Source organism: Gouania willdenowi, chromosome 13 (genome assembly GCF_900634775.1).
Source record: "Gouania willdenowi chromosome 13, fGouWil2.1, whole genome shotgun sequence".
NCBI lineage: Eukaryota > Metazoa > Chordata > Actinopteri > Blenniiformes > Gobiesocidae > Gouania > Gouania willdenowi.
Window position 1 is genome coordinate 14,028,301 of NC_041056.1, and position 19,653 is coordinate 14,047,953.

General features: G+C 37.1%; 1 protein-coding gene across 1 annotated transcript in view; it reads right to left on the reverse strand.

Moving 5' to 3' along the window:
* Positions 1-3,041, reverse strand: part of LOC114474128 (rho guanine nucleotide exchange factor 26-like) — a 51,180-nt gene extending 48,139 nt beyond the window's left edge. Inside the window, exons 1-2 of the mRNA XM_028464172.1 lie at positions 2,854-3,041; positions 483-1,838 (exon numbers count right to left, since the gene is read on the reverse strand). Coding sequence (XP_028319973.1) covers positions 483-1,787 — 1,305 coding nt within the window. The 5' untranslated portion in view covers positions 1,788-1,838; positions 2,854-3,041. The remainder of the gene's footprint in view (positions 1-482; positions 1,839-2,853) is intronic.
* Positions 3,042-19,653: the final 16,612 nt, after the last annotated feature.

Here is a 19,653-nt window from a genome sequence, read left to right on the forward strand (position 1 = left end):
TTCCTCTTTGTCCATGTATGTTTTTGTAATCATAATACACTGACTTAATTCATTTAAAACTCTATGTTAAGGTTTCGTTTATTCAGACAAGGTTTTTCAGGATTTTTTTTTCATCTCCTGACATGTTTCGACTGTCAACTGCCAGTCTTCCTCAGAGGTGATATGCTTTGATGTATCCCTATGATACACCTATAGGGATAAATGAAAGCCATCAGAAAATGCTTTGATGCTTTACTTGTGAGTCGAAACATGTCTGAAAAACATTGTCTTAATAAACAAAACCTTCACATGTATTTCAATTAAACAAAAACAAAACAAAATGAATTTGCTGGAAACATTTAAAACTCTATTCAACTATTTGCATACTGAAAGTTTAAAAGGTCTTTCCAAACATTAACGTGCCTCCATGTTCTGCTGGTAAGATGACCTAAGTATGCTTGAGAGGATCTCTTTCGGTCTCTTTGTTAGAATGAATTACCCACCTTGTTCTTTCCGTCCCGCTTTAACTTGTCCCTTGCCGGGCTAGCAGGCTTTGAGTTCTTGGGGCTGGTTGGACTTTTGGCTCCTTGTTGGGCACTCTTAGGTAATTCAATGCTACCGATGCTAACAGGGGTAGGACCTGTTTGACTGACTGACTTTTGCACATCTGCTACTTTGATATCAAGCTGGGACAAGAGAAGGGCTTTAGGATCCTCTGATGCGGCCTCTAGTTCTACTCCACTTACAACCGCCTTCCTGTAGGATGTGCTCCTTAAGCCTCTCCTCTGCATTCCTGGGCTCTCATTTTGCCCCTCTTCACCCCGCCCTCCTCCTGTAGAAAAGTAGCTGCCAGACTCCACCATGCTGAGCGCTTTAACGGATCGCTTGGATTGGTCCAAACCAAGGAACCCTGACAAACTTTGGCCTTGTGTCCCTGAAGTATAAGGTGATTTATTTTGCTTAGTCCCAGATGCTAAACCTTTAGGAATGAGCTGGTGGGTGCCCATCTTCAGTGCAGCAGCGCTGTTGGTGCTGAGGACAATGGAGGGACTGGGTGATTGGGATGGTGAAGGTGAGGAGGACAGAGAGGAAATGGAAGACGATGAGGACGTGTGTCTTGTGTTTTGTGAAGACTGAGACGAGGTGGATTGGGATTGCTTCAGAAATGGTTGCCCTCTGTCTTCTGGGGATGGGGAGCGTGGGGTCGGGGGGTCAGAGGAGGTGGAGGACATGAGCGAGGGGATGCTTGAGGTGGACGACAGAGAGGCGAGTTCACACTTGTCAGAGCTGTGATGATTGGGAGCATGAGGAGACGTAATGGTCTGGTCTTTCTGAGTGTTCAAACTGAGGGGACTAAATAGGCGTTTTTCAAAATCCTGGACTGACTTTTCAGGCCAAACCACTTCTTTATTACTGAGTTTCTTCTCAGTGAAACTTCCATTAGGCTCTTTACTGTCTAAACTGTCAGATTTTCTATTGTCAGACCGCAATTTCGACAAAGAAATGCTGATGCTTCTAGCAACTCTGGTTTTTTTCGATGTCTTATGGAGAACATGCTTTAACACAGCAGTGTTTTTGCCAGCACATGGCGATGCCAACCCCAGTCTTTCTGCGGGTTGGCTTAAGGTGAAGGAACACTTCTTATCCTCTACAGGGAAGTCTGTAGTGATGATCCCGTTAACGTGATAACTGTTAGGTCTGGGTTTGGGCTTGCTCCCTTCCTGCAATATTTTACTGGTGTCTGTGCGTCTTCTCCACAAGGGAGTGATGTTAATGTTAGACAAATCCACATCATTGCCAATATCCATGATTGTGATGTAGGAATTCTTCACTTATATGTCCAAACCACCTTCTTACACCTAAAAGACAAACAGATGACAAAAATACTGGTCAGAAACTGAGAGGTCATAGCTGCACAAATTCTCAGTTTACTCATTAACAGCGGCTCAGAGCAGAATAGTTGGACTTAAGAAACAACTGACCAGCAACAGAAGAAAAGCCATAGAGGGCAGTCTTATTGTGTATGCTCAGTGCAGTGAAATGCCCTAATTACAACACAAAGCAGAGTATTATTGTCCGCTAGGCTGATTACTGTAATATCCCAACAATCGACAGCAATCACACTTTTAGCACTTGTTAATCTGTGACCTTAATATGAGTTTTTTTCTGTTTGCATTGACAGCTTTTATAAAATCAATTCCTGAGTGAAAAATTGTCAGCGTTGTGAATGAAGAAACCCAGTGAGTGAGCAGGTTGTTATAGTTATAGTTCAGGCATGGGGGCCTTGGTCTCATTTTGGCCTCAAAAACACATACAAAAAAGAAAACCACAAAAAGTGTTACAACAAAATGCACGAAATTTAAAAAAAAAAAAAAAAAGAAGAAGAAAAGATGGAAGAAGTGCACTAATTGAGAACAAACTACACAAAAACTCAAAAAGTAATACAAAAAACACATACAAAATGACTAAAAGAAGAAAGAAAAGTACAGAAATTGACAACAAAATGCATTTGTTGAGAACAAAACTACACAAATTACTTAAAAAACACACACAAAAAAAGAAAAACACAAAAAGTGTTTCAACAAGAATGAAATAAAGAAAAGATGGAAGAAAAATGCACAAATTGACAAAAAATAAATAAATGCACAAAATGATTGTAAAACACACACAAAAAACCAAAAAAAAAAAAAAAAAAAAAAAAAATTGCACAAGGTGACATAAACCCTTTCCTGTATCAATGCTTAGAATGGCCTTTATTCTAAATGCTGACATGAATATTGATAATCACATTTTTGTGGCCCTCGCTGTGATAAAGTTGCCCATCCCTGGTACTGCTATATAACCTGTTTTAGCGTTAAAATAAGTCTACTTTACCTGTAATGTGTCGTCGGGCTGCAGTGTGGTCATGTTTCCAGCAGTTCTCATGCAGCTTTAAAGCAAATATCGATGCGTTTTCCTCCAAAAATCAAAAATAGAAGAAGTTGTTGAAAACCTGACAATAAAGTCCCGATGGGCTGCCTGACATGAAGCTGGTGCTCAGCGCACTGAACGCGTCTGGAGATCTGAGGAGAAGGAGAGAGAGAGAGAGAGAGAGAGAGAGAGAGAGAGAGAGAGAGAGAGAGAGAGAGAGAGTGTGTGTCACTACTCACAAGTTCACAGACTGTCACGTTTTTATTTTATTTTACTTTAGCACCTTTTTCTGTGATATTATGTGTCCATAAAAAACTTGTAAATTACAGTTTTCTTAACTCCAAAAAGGCCAAATTTTCATCCAAGCGTTCATGTCCTGACGTCACCTCTCCACACCTTTTCTAATGAAACAGCAGCAGCAACTATCCATAATGTTTCTTATCACAATAAACGAATAATGAATAATGTGTTTACGCCAACTATGTCAAAATAAACAGTTGTGAAAGGAGGTCTACTGGGATTATTTGACATGTTTGTTGTTGTCGCCATCGTGTGTTTAGTATCAAAACTTCAACTAAACTCCAAGTTTGTTTCATCTGAAGGAGAAAAAAAGGAGCAAAAAGAAAGTCCTCGAGGTGGTTTTTTTTTTTTTTTTAATTTTTTTTTCAACTTTAATTTATTTTATTTTTTACTTTTCCCACTTGGAAACCACGATTGAAATGAGAAATATGTTTTAAAACAACTACCCAATTTAAATTATAGCTACTTATCAAAATTTAAATAGATAATTCCATCCATTTTCAGACCCACTTGCTCCCGTTTTCTCCAGGGTCGCGGGGGTCTGCCGGTGCCAATCTCCGGCTCTCATTGGGCGCTGGACAGGGTGTACCCCCTGGACAGACAGACAACATGTGTGTTAGGCTGCTACTCAGAGACAGAAGAAGATAGCAAAAATTAATATGGTAAACAAAAATGCAATTAACGAGATTACATTATAAATTCAAAAAAAAAAAAAAAAAAAAAAAAAAAATCGTGCCAACAATAAAAACGATGTATTTATGTTGTTTTTAAATGAAAAAAAAAAGTTTAACAGACTGAAACGTGATACTGACACATAACCATCACAACCATAAGGCAAATATTTTCAATAAAACTTTAAAGCGGACGGTTATTATCAGTAGGATTGATCTGTTGCATTTTTCAGGCTCCTGCACTTTATTACTGTGACCACTAAGAGGCGCTATTGTCTCGTCTAATTTTATAGAAACGTTCCCTCATGAATTAAAAGTGCAATAAATCACAGCAGATTATCATCACATTAGGAACTGGAGTTCCTTTCTTTCCTGGATGACTTATACAAATCAGAGTTGTGTGTTATTTCATTTTTCATACGTTTTCAAATCAATCATTATTAGAGGCCAATTAGTGGTTTTTGATACAATCTGATAATTGGGAGGATAAACCTCAGTCAAGGTAATCTGCCATAACATATTACTGACAGGTTTTGTAAACTAAATTGCTCATTCTTGATTAGGCTGATTTTAATCATGTTTTTGCTTTATGGCTTTAAGTTAATGTCTTATATAGCATTAATGATAAATGCAGTACTCAGTGTCAGCATGATGATCAGTCATTTTCTCTCCCCTAATGACCTAATAACAGTCAAAACTGTTACCACAACTTCAGGCTTAATGCTTTGAATCCTTACTGCTAGCTGCAGAAAAATTCCAAATAAAGTTAATTTTATAGAAGCTAAATAAACATTTGACTGGATCGGTGTTCTTAACGTTTAACAAAAGTAATCAATTTTCTTACAGAACACAAGCAATGTATCTGGATATATCTACACCCAGTGTCAAGGAACATGGAATAAGCCCTTTGATTTTTGTATTGAAGCGACTGAACCTGCAAAGCTAAAGCACAAATCTAAAGTATAGTTTAGGGCTTGACTAGAAATACATTGTCTGCACAGATTTAGGGTCACTTTTATATAAAGGGGTAACACATCTGACTATGGCTATGAATATACAAGTACAGTATGTATGTATGGATGGATGTATGTATGTATGTATGTATGTATGGATGTATGTATGTATGTATGTATGGATGGATGGATGATGGATGGATGATGGTAAGTTGTATGGATGGATGGTTGTATGTATGTATGAATAGATGGTTGTATGGATGAATGGATGGTTGTATGTATGTATGTATGGATGGATGGATAAATGGTAAGTTGTATGGATGGATGGATGGTTGTATGTATGTATGTATGGATGGATGGATAAATGGTTGTATGTATGTATGAATGTATGAATGTATGAATGGATGAAAGGATGATGGATGATGGATGACAGATGGATGGATGGATGGATGGATGTACTGTATGTATGTATGGATGGATGATGAATGGTTGCATAGATGGATGGATGATGGATAGTTGTATGGATGGATGGATTTATGTATGTATGGATGGATGGATAGTTGTATGGATGGATGTATGGATGGTTGTATAGATGGATGGATGGATGGATGTATTTTCTATAAAAAGCAGTCCCATCAGAGCTACAGAGTCCAGTGAAACAAATGGACATAATATATTTTCAAATGAAAGCAGCTGTTTGAATCAAAGCATAATTTTCCGAGGCTGTGAGCCTGACAGATGAAATCACATTAATCGTCAGTGTTTTTGCTCAAGGCAAAAAAATCCTAGTGCTGGTTATTATCTCAAACATCTTTAAAGCTGATATCTGGAGTTTCTGAGAGATCTATGTTTATGTATGATTCTTTTGAAATGCAAAAAAATACCCAACTAGTCTTTTACTATGATCTACTGCTGGTGGTCATTCATATACATTAATGTATATAAGTCTCTCCTTCGTCCTATAGACCCCTATACAAATGGAAATGATTGCCGAACGCCCCCAGCCAATAGGCTTTGACTTCCTGTTTTTGAGACTGTCAATCAAAGTGAATGAGGAAATGTGCATGAAAACAAGGCTGCGCATTACAACAGCAAACAGGTAAATATGATTTTGGCTCTTACCTGACCCATAGACCTATATCAATGCGACCTTGTTATGTTCCGCGATGCGCGTGCAGAAAAGTAGAGGCGTGGCTTCTGGTAGATTGGTAGAGGCAGGGGGAGGAACTGGAGCTGTTGAGGGCGGGACATCGAGACATTTCTCTGAAACTCCGAATATCAGCTTTAAGTTTGCAAACTTGAAGACAACTCCACTGTGTTGTCTTTGAAAGAAATAACAGACTGATCAAAACGAGTTACAATAAACAAAGGAAGTAAATCACTATAGGAGAAGTGAAAAAAACAATGACAAATTGATATATTTTGAATAATTGTTATCAAAGCATTATTACTTTGTTGTTAGTTTAACAGTATCCATTCACTGACACAGTGGAACAGTTCAGAGTTTATAAATGTGAAAGCAAAAGGAAATGTATTTGTTATTATAATGCACATAATATTTAACAAAGACTCTAATGGATTTCATCAAACTGACTTGTTGGAGTGTTTTACTTCCCCTTTAAAGAGCTGTGACCTTGGGCAAATACTTAAATGAAATGGGTGAAAGGTGTCTCTTCAACATAATTGCCACTTTCCTGCACAGACATGTTAAAGGTAAACTTGGTAACTGCTAACACTAGTTCTCTTTATAAAGCAAGCAGTAAAAATCACATATATATATATACATTTATCACAATGCTGTTTCTCTCCTATAAGAGGAGGACCCAAAGTATATACACAGTTATACTCAAGTATACTCAAGTACTCCACTGAGTCAGTAACAGACGGTATTCTATGAGTGCATCCGTATGTAGGCTAATACCCTCGACCAACCTCTAAAATATGGCCTTACATACTCCTGTCACTGCTGTCAAGACTTCAACAACTCATTCCCTTGTTTAGTCCACAAAATGTAACATTTTTTCTTTATCCACATTTTGTGGCCTCCTTTTCCAAAAGGTAGTGAAAGAAAACTCAAGCTGAATTTCAAGTGTGTGATCCATTTTTCTCTAGGTCTAAGAAAAGCTTGAAATGGACACAACCACAAACTAAATTGATGACAAAAGAATCTGGATTAGGATCATACAATGATAAACATGCTTGAACTATAGAGAATGTGAACAAACACTCAGTTGCAGCCTTGGACGACCTCCTGTTTGCTCCAGTTTGATACAACACGGACTCATCTGATCTTCTGCCAACTACCAGCAAAAAACACACACAGCGAGAGGTCAGCCATTCTAGAAATTCATTATCTACTTTTTGTCCTTCCTTGTCTGCATATGCTATCGCAGGTTAATACTGTCTATATATGATCTACTTTTGAAGACCGTCCATATACACTATTCTTCAAATGTTTTAGAACATCCAAATCTTTCCAGTTATTTATTGCAATTCAAGTCGTGCAAGTCCAATGAATAGCTTGAAATGGTACAAAGGTAAGTACTGAACAGCCAGAGGTAAAAAAAAAAAAAAGGTTTGGTTACCCAACACGGAAAAATAATGTACATTTCAGAATTATACAAATAGGCCTTTTTCAGGGAACATGAAGTGGGTTAACAATTTAAAGCTGTTCTGCAGCAATGAAGGTTCTGCAACAAAGCTGGTGCTACTAATTCCTACAGGTGTTCCAACTTACTTGGTTACTTCCAACCCCCTCTGTCAGCATAAAAGCAGTGTTGGAACACACTGTGGTACCAGACCCTCATGAGCATCAGCTAACAGTATTGTTCCATTATTTATTTTTCAACTCAAATTGCTTATTTGTTCAATGCTTTCAATTCAGAGGGCAATGACACACTAAACGGAAGAATTTTCAGTAAAAAACTGGAAAAAGTGTGGTGCTCTAAATCTTTTGATCGGTAGTGTATGTACACATCTGTCAGTTGTGTTGCAGGTTTTACAGTTCAGCATATTTTCATGGTTGATTTTGTAGAGATAATTGTAACAGTGCTAACAATGGAGCTATCTGTAGCTGCAGAGGTCAGACTCTTAAAGAGTAACACTACGTCCACACTACAGATCTAATACACAATTCAGATTTCTTCAAATAATCAGATTTTTTTTCATCTTACGTATTAAATTAGTTTGGAGTATGAATGGAATGCGACCTTGAAGTGATGCACATGCGCGAAAGAGATTTAAGATGACTGTACATGACCCCACAGGCATGTACAGTGTTTACAGAAGTAAATATGGAGGCTACACATGTGTCGCCCTGAGAAATGTTTTTTCCAACAAAAGTCAGCACTAATAACTTCATAACTGCATCCTCCGCCATGGCTGTTGTTTTTTCCAAGCGGCTTCTCCTGGGACATATGACGTTTTCGCATGGTGATGACGTAGGAGTCGGATAGAAAATGCCTCAGCTCACATATAAAAGTGACCTAGGTCGGATAACAAAAAAAATCTGAACTGTGCTGTTCAGACTGTCTTTAACAGATCGAATACAGGTCACATATGGGCAAACATATTAGATTTTGGTCGCATTGGCTTGCATTGTGAATGTAGCCTAACTAATCCTTAAAACTACTTTTTTCTGATGAAAACAAATGGATTTGAGTATGAAGTAGTATTGACCAAATTAAACTATTTTAATTTGGTGTAAAATATGAGAGTGACTGCCCTCTGTGGGTTAAAACCTGGCTATTGGAACCAAATTTTACTATTGGCTGAACTCTTGTTAGCCCCACCCCTAAACCTAGCACTTCTAGACTGTGTAGTTGGTTAGAATGAGATAATTGTGAATAGGGAGGTATAGTGAGTATTGAGTAGTACTTAGCATAGCATAGATCAGTGGTTCCCAACCTTTTTGAGGTCGTGACCCCACTATTTTTATATCACCAATTTATGGTGACCCCATAAACATTTTAATTTTTGAACATGTTTGTTATGCTGTGTTACAAATACAGAGTAGCCAGCATTAGTGCAAAAAGTGACAAGTTGTGCCAGCTCTCATATTTTTATACTCAATTTCATTTGAACTAAATAAATTAAAATTTGTGAAAGTGAAAGTATAGAATACAGTTTCTTGAGATTTTTTGTGGTGGGTTTTATTTTGAAAAATTATAATAATTGTAAACATATTAAAATATATATAGCTATATTGATTTTTAATTTATTAATTACTACATATTTCAGGCGACCCCACATGGAGTCACGACCCCAAGGTTGAAAAACACTGGCATAGATTGTTATTTGGAGATTTTACAGTATAAACTGGGCGTGTCTTAACTGCTCCAGTAGCCCCGCCCATTAGGCATTTTTTGAATTTCCAGCAAGATGCACGTCACCGAAAACCTTAGGTTTAGTTCCTTTCCAAGTATCAGAATACAGAATAAACAACTGGTAGCATATTAAGTTAAATGTTGTGTGAGGCAGTTCTTTTGTTTTGCATAATACGATGATTACAACATAGGATAAACAGCCAGAGCTGCAATGCAGAGAAGAACACTGAACATTCCAGCGCTCTCTCAGCCTTCTGCTATTAAAAGCCTTCCATACACAGAGCTTTTTTCTCAGCACACCTCTTCTCTTTCCTTTACTCACCCCTGTCTCTCCTCTGACTCACAGTCTATTGTACATGTACTCAGCTGTGCTGTGCTGTGCTGTGCTGCTTGCTGTCCTTGCTTCCCATCCCCTCAGCCTGCATTTCCACCCACATGTCTTTTTATCCGTCCACTTAGAGAACAACACAAAGGGGTGCTAAACACTGTCATTAGTACAGTTGTACGTTTAAGCATCTGGAAAAACAGCTTAGGAAGCAAATCGCGTCTAGAGGCTGGAGAAAATACATTTCTGCTATTGATTAGGATTTAAATCTGCACGTGTTAGCGCTTATTCTTCAAACATATGCACAAGATGTATTTTTCTAATCTAGAGAGGAATTATATTTTCTGCATTAGCAAATCAGAAACCAGGGCCGGCCTTCCTGACAGGCAACACAGGCGGCCCCCTAGGGCGCGATCTGCTGGAGGAGCACCAAATTGCACCCCATTTTTAATTTTTTATTTATTTATAATAATTTAAAAAGGTATAGTAAACGTGAAACACACCATTAACAATCCCTGTACATGTTTTCTCTTGATTAAATATTAATATTAAAAATCTGTAACTATACCTGCTAATCTTCAGCCCATATTTATGTATATTTATATTTATTCTAATTTAATTATTGTTCTATTCTACGTAATTCTATTGTGTTGTTTGCACATTATGTTTTTTGGTTTTATGATTTGTGTTACTGACTAGTAAAACCAAACAGGAAAGTAGAAATGTCCTTGTAATGAAACTTTTATATCTTATTTTACTTTTGATTGCACGGTTTTGCATTGGTTTTGGATTTTGCACCATTTTGGGGGCAAAATACTGTCTTGCCTACCAAACGACCTAAAGCCGGCCCTGTCAGAAACCACTACAGGGGGATGTAAGTCACACGTATGTTTGAACCAGGGTTGGGGTCAATTCTAATTGTAATTGTGTAGTTGATGATTAATTACATTTATGGTGTAATTATAATTGTAATTGTAATAAATAAATAAATAAAACTGTTGCTGTTGTAATTATAATTAAATTGTAATTTAGTTTAGATTATTGACTTTGACTTAAACTGGGGAACAATATTACAGTTCTATGTACAATTATACACATATTTGGTTAACAATTATTAAAATATGTTTCATATCAAGCTTTGCCACATTTTAGCATAAAAAAAAAAAGTAAATCACGGAGTATATGGACACAAAAAAAGGCTCAGACGCCCACACCAAAAATATTAAAACCTATATAATGAGTTAGGAAAGAAATTAGATGAGGAAGGTTCACTTTTATTAGGTTATTTATTTAAGGCTCAGTAATTGTGATTATTTGTAACTGAACGTAAGTACTTGAGAACGTAATTGAAATTGACTTTGTGAGGATAAAGAACAATTGTAATTTAATTGTAATTGGAAATATAGCTGATCACTGTAATCACAATTAAGTTGTAATTAAACATGGGTAATAAAAAACGTAATTGTAACTGAAAAATGTAATTGACCACAACCCTGGTTTGAACCCTGGCTAATCACCATGGTTACAGGACTTTTAGCTTGTGCTGATTAGCAGACATAGCACTGACCCGTGATTGACTCTCCCCTGAGGGTTCTCATTGGCTGTTTGCTCCCCCAGGACTGTGATGTCATCAAGTTGAGCGTGTGTTGCAGTGTGTGGCAGTGACAGATGCTCCACAGGGCTCAAACTGAGAGAAAGAATTGGATCAAAACTATGACACAGCAGTTGTTTTCAGCTCCTCTAACAACCTGGCAGGGAGAGTGTGAGACCCAAAGGTGCACAATTCCCCACGGGAATGTTAGGTTTGCATCAGACTGTTTGGATTTGCAGGATGGAAACAGACAAAGATTATTAAAAAGGAAATATGAATAAAAGTCGTAGGGATGGTATACCACACATTTAGTACAAAATGTATCTTCATTTTTCATTAATCCCACGTGCAACAAAATATGATTTTTTTTATTATTTTTTTTCCAAGTAGCTATATTCCATTTCTTTCTTTATAGATAGAGAAATAAAATGTTGTAGAGCGCGCTGCTCACACTGCAGCATTTTGATGAATGACAACCTGAAAGTGGTATTACTAAAAGCCCCAGTGGAGCTCATTATGTTGTCAAAGATTTTACAGTCAGAGAAAAAGTTGTGCTAGAGATCAAACATAATGAAGGCGCACGATATCGAGCAGAAAGAAAGATCACTTACACTATAATAAATATTAAATGTTCCACAACTAAATAAATATTATATTTAGTACATTTTCCAGCTGAATTAAAGAGTAATGGTTTTCAATAAGAGAACATATTTTTTTCCCTTGGGGAGGGACAGGAAAATCTTGTCCAATGGTATTCACTCATTATGAAAAATATCATGTTGTTAAAACATTTAAAACTATAGGGCTGTCCCACTGCATGTATGGATTCAAGCCACATGTCCAATCGAGAGAGGCCCCTCCCCCTTCAACCATAGACAGGATAAATAAATATTTCAGTAATAATGAAAATAATTCCGAGCACAATTCTGTTCAAAAGGAATCATAAATAAATTATTTTTCAGAGGTATGTTGATAAATAATTGGCACAAGGTGCTCGCTTGTTATTTGGAATAAAAAAGTTGCGGGATTTGGTACATTGTTTAATAAAGGAGGTACGGTTAATGTAAAAAACAATCATTGCATGGTTTCTGTGTGAGTATTATACCGCATTGATTGTTTATTTACATTATAGTTTTCAAATTGTTAGTAAATTGACACTTTGCTAAAGTTTCAGTTAGGAAATCTAGAAAAAAATTAAAAGGGTATATTCTTCCTACTCCTTTTCGTTCATGTAAACTAAGATGCGTAAGAATTTGAAGATGCAAGATACTGCTTTGTTTTTATTTCTTGAATTTATTTTATTTTTTTTCAAACTGTTTTTTAAGTTGTCATTTACATGATTGAAATTAATAAATAAATCAAAAAATCTAAATCAAATCAAAAATTGGCTAACACTTTTAAAATAATTTTACAACAATATTACATACTGTCTTGTATGTTATTAATAGGATGTATTAAATAGTTAAGTTTTTTTTTTCTATTGGTTAATCTGTACCCATCATATATGTTTTTGTTACACTTTTTTTATCACTAACAAGCATTGATCTAAACTGAAGTCACATGTTCAAAACTCTTAACACAGTATCAGGCCTCAGCTCAAAAGCGTAAATCAACTCTAAATCAACTCTAAATCAACTCACTATAGAAACACACAGTGTCACTCTGAGCACACTGAACTACAGAATACTAACAACAAACAGAATTACATGAAATGCATCTTAGCTTTCAATCTTTAATGATTCTTGTCAGGTAAATCAGTATTTATTTATAAAACAGGATCTTTGCATTGGATGGTTCTAAATTATGGGGTACGCAAATTGTCATGGGGTACGTGAATGAAAAAGAAAAACACTGACAACATTTGAAACTACAATATAAATAGAGCAATGTTAATGCTAGGTTAATGCTAATACTATTGCTAGTCTTATGTTAATGGTAGGTTAATGCCAATGCTAGGATTTTGTTATTGCTAGGCTAATGCTAATGCTATTGCTAGGCTAATGCTAGATCAAAGCTAATGCTAGGATGATTCTATTGCTTCGTTAATGTTAGGTTAATGCTAATGCTATTGCTAGGCTAATGATAATGCTATATTTAATCTAATACTAGGTCAATATTAATGCTAGGTTAATGCTATGCTAATGTTAATGTTGATGCAAGATTCATGCTATTGCTTGGTTATTGGTATTACTAGGCTAATGCTAATGCTAGTGCCAATGATAAGCTCATGCAGTACGACGCAGGTCAGCACCTGCATCCTCAAATGCAAATATTCTTTTTGTTATTATTATTATATATTATTCCTCAACAGGATAGGTGAAATTCACTGTAGGCACTAGGGCTACATTCTATATGACACTACATTATTATGTTTTGAAGTGTGCAGGAGTAGGGGGTACATGGGTTCATGTCTGAAGGGGTACGGGACTGTGAAAAGTTTGGGAAGCACTGAACTTGACGATTAAAACAATTTACAGTAAGAACATTTGTGCTTTGGCACATAAGTACTTCAGGACCTCACGAAAATACAATGATTACTCTAAACAGAAAAATGCAGAATCTCAGAATTCCAGGGGCAGAATACAATTTCAATCCACGTCACATCTTATGTCTTTTCTGGCGAGATGTTTTTGTAATGTAATAAATATATGTTCCAAACTTCCAGCTGATGTAAAGCCATAGATTACTTTATTTATTTTGTCAAATCTGGCTCAATACAGTAATTGTAGGATGCGTGTATTGCCTATTGTTTAGCTGGAAAATTGTTGAATGCTGCAAGTTTGGCTGCACCTTAAAGCAACTTCTCTTAGAGAGAGTCCATGATTTAGCACATGGTCAATCACTGTGGCCCTGATTTCATCAGAGCACAGTTCTTGGTCTTCCTCTTCCTCTCCTGGCCACTCTTCTTTTTCTACCAACCTCATCCACTGCTCTTATATATAAGGAAAAAGATTGTTTCTAATGAGGCCAAACACAGATCACCTAAATCGGTTTTCAGTTGAGAACTAACACTCAGTTGTGTTTGGAATTTCATCATTGTTTTATTTAATTTTATTTTCAATATTTTTTTTAATATAATTTCCAATAGATTTCAATGTGGCTGCAGCAGACATTCCCCATGCCCCCCCCCCCCCCCCCCCAACAATTATTCTGTATTGATTTGGTATTTAAGTGTTTTGAACATATGAAAAATGTGCACTAAAAGTTTAGTGAACTCGTGAGTCGTGACTGAGAAAAGAGTTCATGAACTTTGGTGACTGTGGTCACTGAATGCATTTAGTGTGAAAGCAATGAAAAGTGATTCACAGTTTTTGGACTTCTGTTTAACATGCTGTGCTAAGAGTTTTGAACATGTGACTTCAGTTTCAATCAATGCTTGTTAGCGATCGAAAGAAAAAAAAAAACTTAGTTATGTTCAATCCACTCATCACCCACATTACCCTGCCTGTCCCTGACCCTCTCAGCTGCCTGTCTCAGCTTCAGTGAACACATCAGTTTCAGTAATTATTCTTCTCAAAGCTGCTTAAAAAACCTTTTGATTGAACCAAATCAAAATCTTAATGTCACTTTGCTGTAATCCATACGTTCTGACAACAAGTAAGTAACAAAACTGCGTTCATCATGGCTCAAGTCTGGACAAAGCTTTTTGTTTTTGCTTTTTGGAGGATAAGCTTTTCCACGGTCAGAAACGTTTTGAGGCAGTTCCAGCTTTGCAATTCCTGGAATATTCATCTGCTGACAAGTAATACAAAGAGAATAGTGTTAGTTAAATGACATCCAATAAAATCCAACCACAAGTCAATAAGCACATAAGTACATAACAAACATTAAACATTAGCTCACAAAAGACCCCAAACCACAAAAAGGACAATTGACAGCATATCATTCTTTTGTGGGAGAGAAATGGTGTGACACACACACACACGAACACACACACGAACACACGCACACACACCTCTTTCATCTTTCTTGTAATCTGTTGTTTTTATTAATCATTGAATGGTATGTAACAACTCAGATAATTAGTCAATTGTATGCAGTATTAATATAAACTGCCTACCTTTAGCATTACCTTTGGGCAAACAACCTTTCCCAATGCTATCACGCTCATGTTGTAACCATACACGTGTAAACATACACAAAGTATCGGTTTGAATCATCTGCAGGCAGAGACGCTCATTATGAAATGAAGAAACACAGAACAAAGGACAGATGTTCTGCAGAAATGAAATGATGTAACGGGGAAGCTATTTCATTTAGAAAGTGTGAAAAAGCCAGAGGGGTGCGTGCGTGTGTGTGTGCATCTGTGTGTGTGTGAATCTGGGTATGTGTGTGTTTGTCTGAGCCAGAGGATCAACACGACAGCAGCAATTTACCAAAAGATGAAAGAAAACACAGAGAATGTTGTTTAGTTTTGCTCTTTTTCTCACACAGTACAGATACCAAACACTTGTACACACGTCATACAGGCAAAGACAAACACACACACACACACACACACACAAACTCAAAAAAAATCATAAAACAAAACAACATAGTTCTGATGTTAAGGTGAGGTTCAGGAAATGTTTTATCTCCCGACAATTTCCTGAAAAAGCCTTATCTGAACAAACAAAACCTCAACTTAACATACTGTTCAAAAAGAAGACAAAATGAATCTCGCTGGAACTATAACATAGTTCTGAATTGCATAGTAAGCACATTCTTGTACTGAAGATAGGATTTAGCCACAGTGTAGGAAGGCAAACACACACACATGTGCAATGTGCATGAACATGCACATGGTAACAGAACACCACAGTCCTATTCCTCTGCAATTAAAGTCTTAGTCATTCTGCGTCAAAGACTATTTTAGGCGTCTTTGGCACATTTTCCCCCAGGAATCTTCATGACATGTTTTTTGCCCTCTTCTTCTGTGTTCATTCCATCTTTTTTCTTTCTTTCTTGGGCATAAGGTTATGAGTCAGTGTCCACTGATGTCCATATGCTGATGATCATCAATCCTCAAACCAATGAGAAAAATGTCTTTCCTAACAGAACAAGCACACATTTGTTTATTTTCTCTGGCTGCTATCCTGAAACTAATATACTGTACTTTAATTTAGTTTTCAACGAGAGGAAAACAGTCATTTTATTTCATGTAATTTTTTTTTTTTGCAGGAACTCTTTCTCTATATATAATCTTGTCTCAGAAAATTGAGAATATGAATACGATACTGTATGAACTCCTAGCTTTTGGCCAGATCTACTCTGTATAGCAATAATTTTGAAACATCCAGTTTGATAACATCTCACCCTCTTCACTGCGCTGTCACTCAGTGGTAACAGCGAGTATTTCTGAATAGATCCACCTCCTTGTCCTCTGACAGTGTTCCCTCCCACGTCCCTCAGTTCGCAAGATCCCTGCGTTCTGACGGGCCCAGAATGCGACAGAATGACAGTTCTGCCCAACAAGTCACATCTACCACTGACAAATTTGGCAGCATCCCATTCATCATCCTCCGCAAACATCAACCTCTTTTACAAAAAAAAAGCCTGATCATCCAGCTAGTGTTTAATCCTCCAACTTTTTTCATTTTCTAAAATAGTGACAGGGTTTGCAGTTTATTCTCTTTCAATGTCTAAGCATTGGCTTTAAAAATCAAATCTGAATAGTTGCCGAAACCCTTAGGAGAGAATAACCACAGCTTAATTTTAGCCAGTACTTGTGACACATTAGAGCAAATGTGTCAAACTCAAGGTGCCGGGGCCAAATCTGGACCTTTAAAGGTCCCATGTCATGTTATTTTTCACCTATCTCCATTTGTTCTAAGAACCCCAAAAACATAGTATTATTTTCCCAAACTCGCCTGGTTTCCAGAGTTTTAGCCCTCTATAAAGTCACTTTCTGTGCAACTCTTGACAAACAGGCTGATTTATGGCCTACTTATGCATAATCATGAGTGGGCGCGTCAATAGACGACCACTGACTTCCTCCTCCCCTGACAGTGACGTAGGGCCAGAGGAGGGCCCGCCCTCCTCCCACCCACTCCGTAGCGGAGCTCATGCTGCTTTTTAAACACGAGACAGAGTGTGGGGGCGGAGCATTTGCTGGTACATACATAGACTGTAGAAAATACATACATAGCATGGCGTGAAGGACGCTAAAATGCTCACCTTTGTGGGTGTGTCTGTTTACATGTCAGTTAAGGCAGAGAGCTTCCTGGAGGCGTGGCTTCTCCAGCTCAGTCCCGCTTCAAATTCGTCATCAAAATGGGAACGCGTCATCAAATTGGAGCGAGGTGTTTCGGCTCATCCTGCAGTTAGAATTTGTGACAAATTCAATGGAACTCTACAATATTTGCAGGGGTTTGCAGTTTTCCCATGCTTGTATTACACGTTTGAAGTCATTTTTACTCTCAAACTGTTGAAAGAAACCAGATTTTTCCAAAATCCTGCTCAATCCTCAAATTATTTGACAAGACTGCCCCAAATTGAACAAATATAGTCACTACCTGTCACCTAGTGCTTGGATATTGTCAGTGCCTTATGTACTACATACTTTTATGTCATTTAAACATGGAATTGCAAAGTAGCACTATTTTGAAATTGTTCGATTCTCTACCTTTGCGGCCCATGATCAAACTTATCTGTATTTGGCATTTGAACTAAAATTAGTTCGACACCCCCGCATTAGAGCAACAGAGAGAATATTTCCTCCATTCTGCTCCAGATGGGATTTTCTGGAAAGAGCCTGCGGGATGTATTGAAACAGTGCATGCATGCTCTGTGTTTGAATCATTAAGTATGAAGTCACCAACACGTTATCAAAAACTGCAGGGTACTGAAGACATTTATAATGAATGATTTAAACGGCTTTTCTCCCCAACAACAGTGCAGTATAACCAATGCACAGAGCCTAATATGACACATTTATGGCCTCTACTGCAATGTCATGAAAACAATTTAGACGTGCAAGTGTGATGACAAAAAGGTCATTGAAACCAGTGATGAACAGGTAGATGGGTTTATACAGGAAGCAGTCTCTTAGCCTTGAGGGAACAAAGACCCCTGCAGCATGAGCTCACCACTGAGTGAGCTCATCTTCCAACCGTTAAAGTGGTACACCTACATATGAAGTGCATTATTCACCACAGGATCCCATATTTCAAATTCCCCTTTACTACCAGGTTTAACGAATCAATCCAACATCATTTACTCCAAAAAGAAAGGATCAAGATTATAGCTTGAAATTTGGCTTCCATCTCCACCATAAATGCTCCATTTGTTGACATTTTCACACATTGCATTATAGGATCTGGAGTCCTGTAAATGGATAGAAGTGTTTTTTTCTTAATTTTTAACTTGATGTTGTGTGTGTCTTTGCCAGAAAAGGACAGTGATTTACTCAGTTTTACTAGTTCTAATGTGTATTACCTGTGATATCAAAATGAAGTAAAAACACTTCCATGCACCCCCACATCCCACAATGCAATGCCCAAAAATGTCAACAAATGGAGTACTTTATGGTGGAGACAAACTTTCAAGGGGAAATTTCAACATTTTTCCTTTCTTTTTGAAGTAAATAATCGATTCATTAATCTATGAGGCACACACTATGATTTTATCGAATAAAAAAAATTAGCATGGGTAGCAGCTTTAAAGTTCTTCAAATCAGAAGTTTATTGCACCAATAAAGATGCACTAAAGGAGAAATGAACTGTTCTGGCCCCGACATGGAAAGTGGTGTCAATTTAAAGCACAACAAACCAAAGAGTCCTAATTTGTGCAAAAGTCAAAGTAGGTTTCAGTTAGATTGAAAATGCGGTTCATTGGCCTGATTATGATCTTCTCACATATGTGTTAAACTCAAGGTCTGTGGGTCAACTTCAGCCCACCATTGTATCTTGTCTGGCCCACAGGAAGTAGTCGTTCAAAGTAAAAAACTGACTTTTTGTAAATTACAATATACAGTAAGTTGTTGATATTTCCCTCCATCTCAGATCCTATATTCTATAAAACACCAAAAAAACAAATATGATGGGCTTGCAGTGCTATGCTATTTACAGTAATATTGAAGCAAATATTTTTTTTCCAAAATTCATAGGGTTCTCGCAAATTATCCCACACATTTTTTGAAAAATGTGTTGCAAATTCAAGAATTTTAGAACAATTACTCAACATTCATATTGTAAGTGAACCACAATATTTCTTTCCCAGTTTGGAATTTGTTCTTTTTTTCCTTCACTAAAACGTGGATTTTTCTGGTCCAGCCCACTTACAATCAAACTGGGTCGTATGTGGCCCTTGAACAATTCCCGTGCTGTAGAACTAATGAATTGCCTTACCAATAGAGATAAGGCTAGTAAAGCAGGTCAGCAGAGCCGCATAATGTTGTAATTATTAGATTCTTGTGTGTTGCTTACAAGAAAAGCTAAAAAAGGCTCCTGGACTGTGTTTGGTACCCCCTGCAACCCAGACCACCCTCTTCTCTTTGAATGTCTAAGGAAGAAAGGCTTATTGTATTCTTGGTGTTAAAAAACACAAAAAAATAAATGCTGTTTCTTGTTGATTGTCAGTGATGTGATGAATTATGCCATAATAGTGAGATACCATAGTT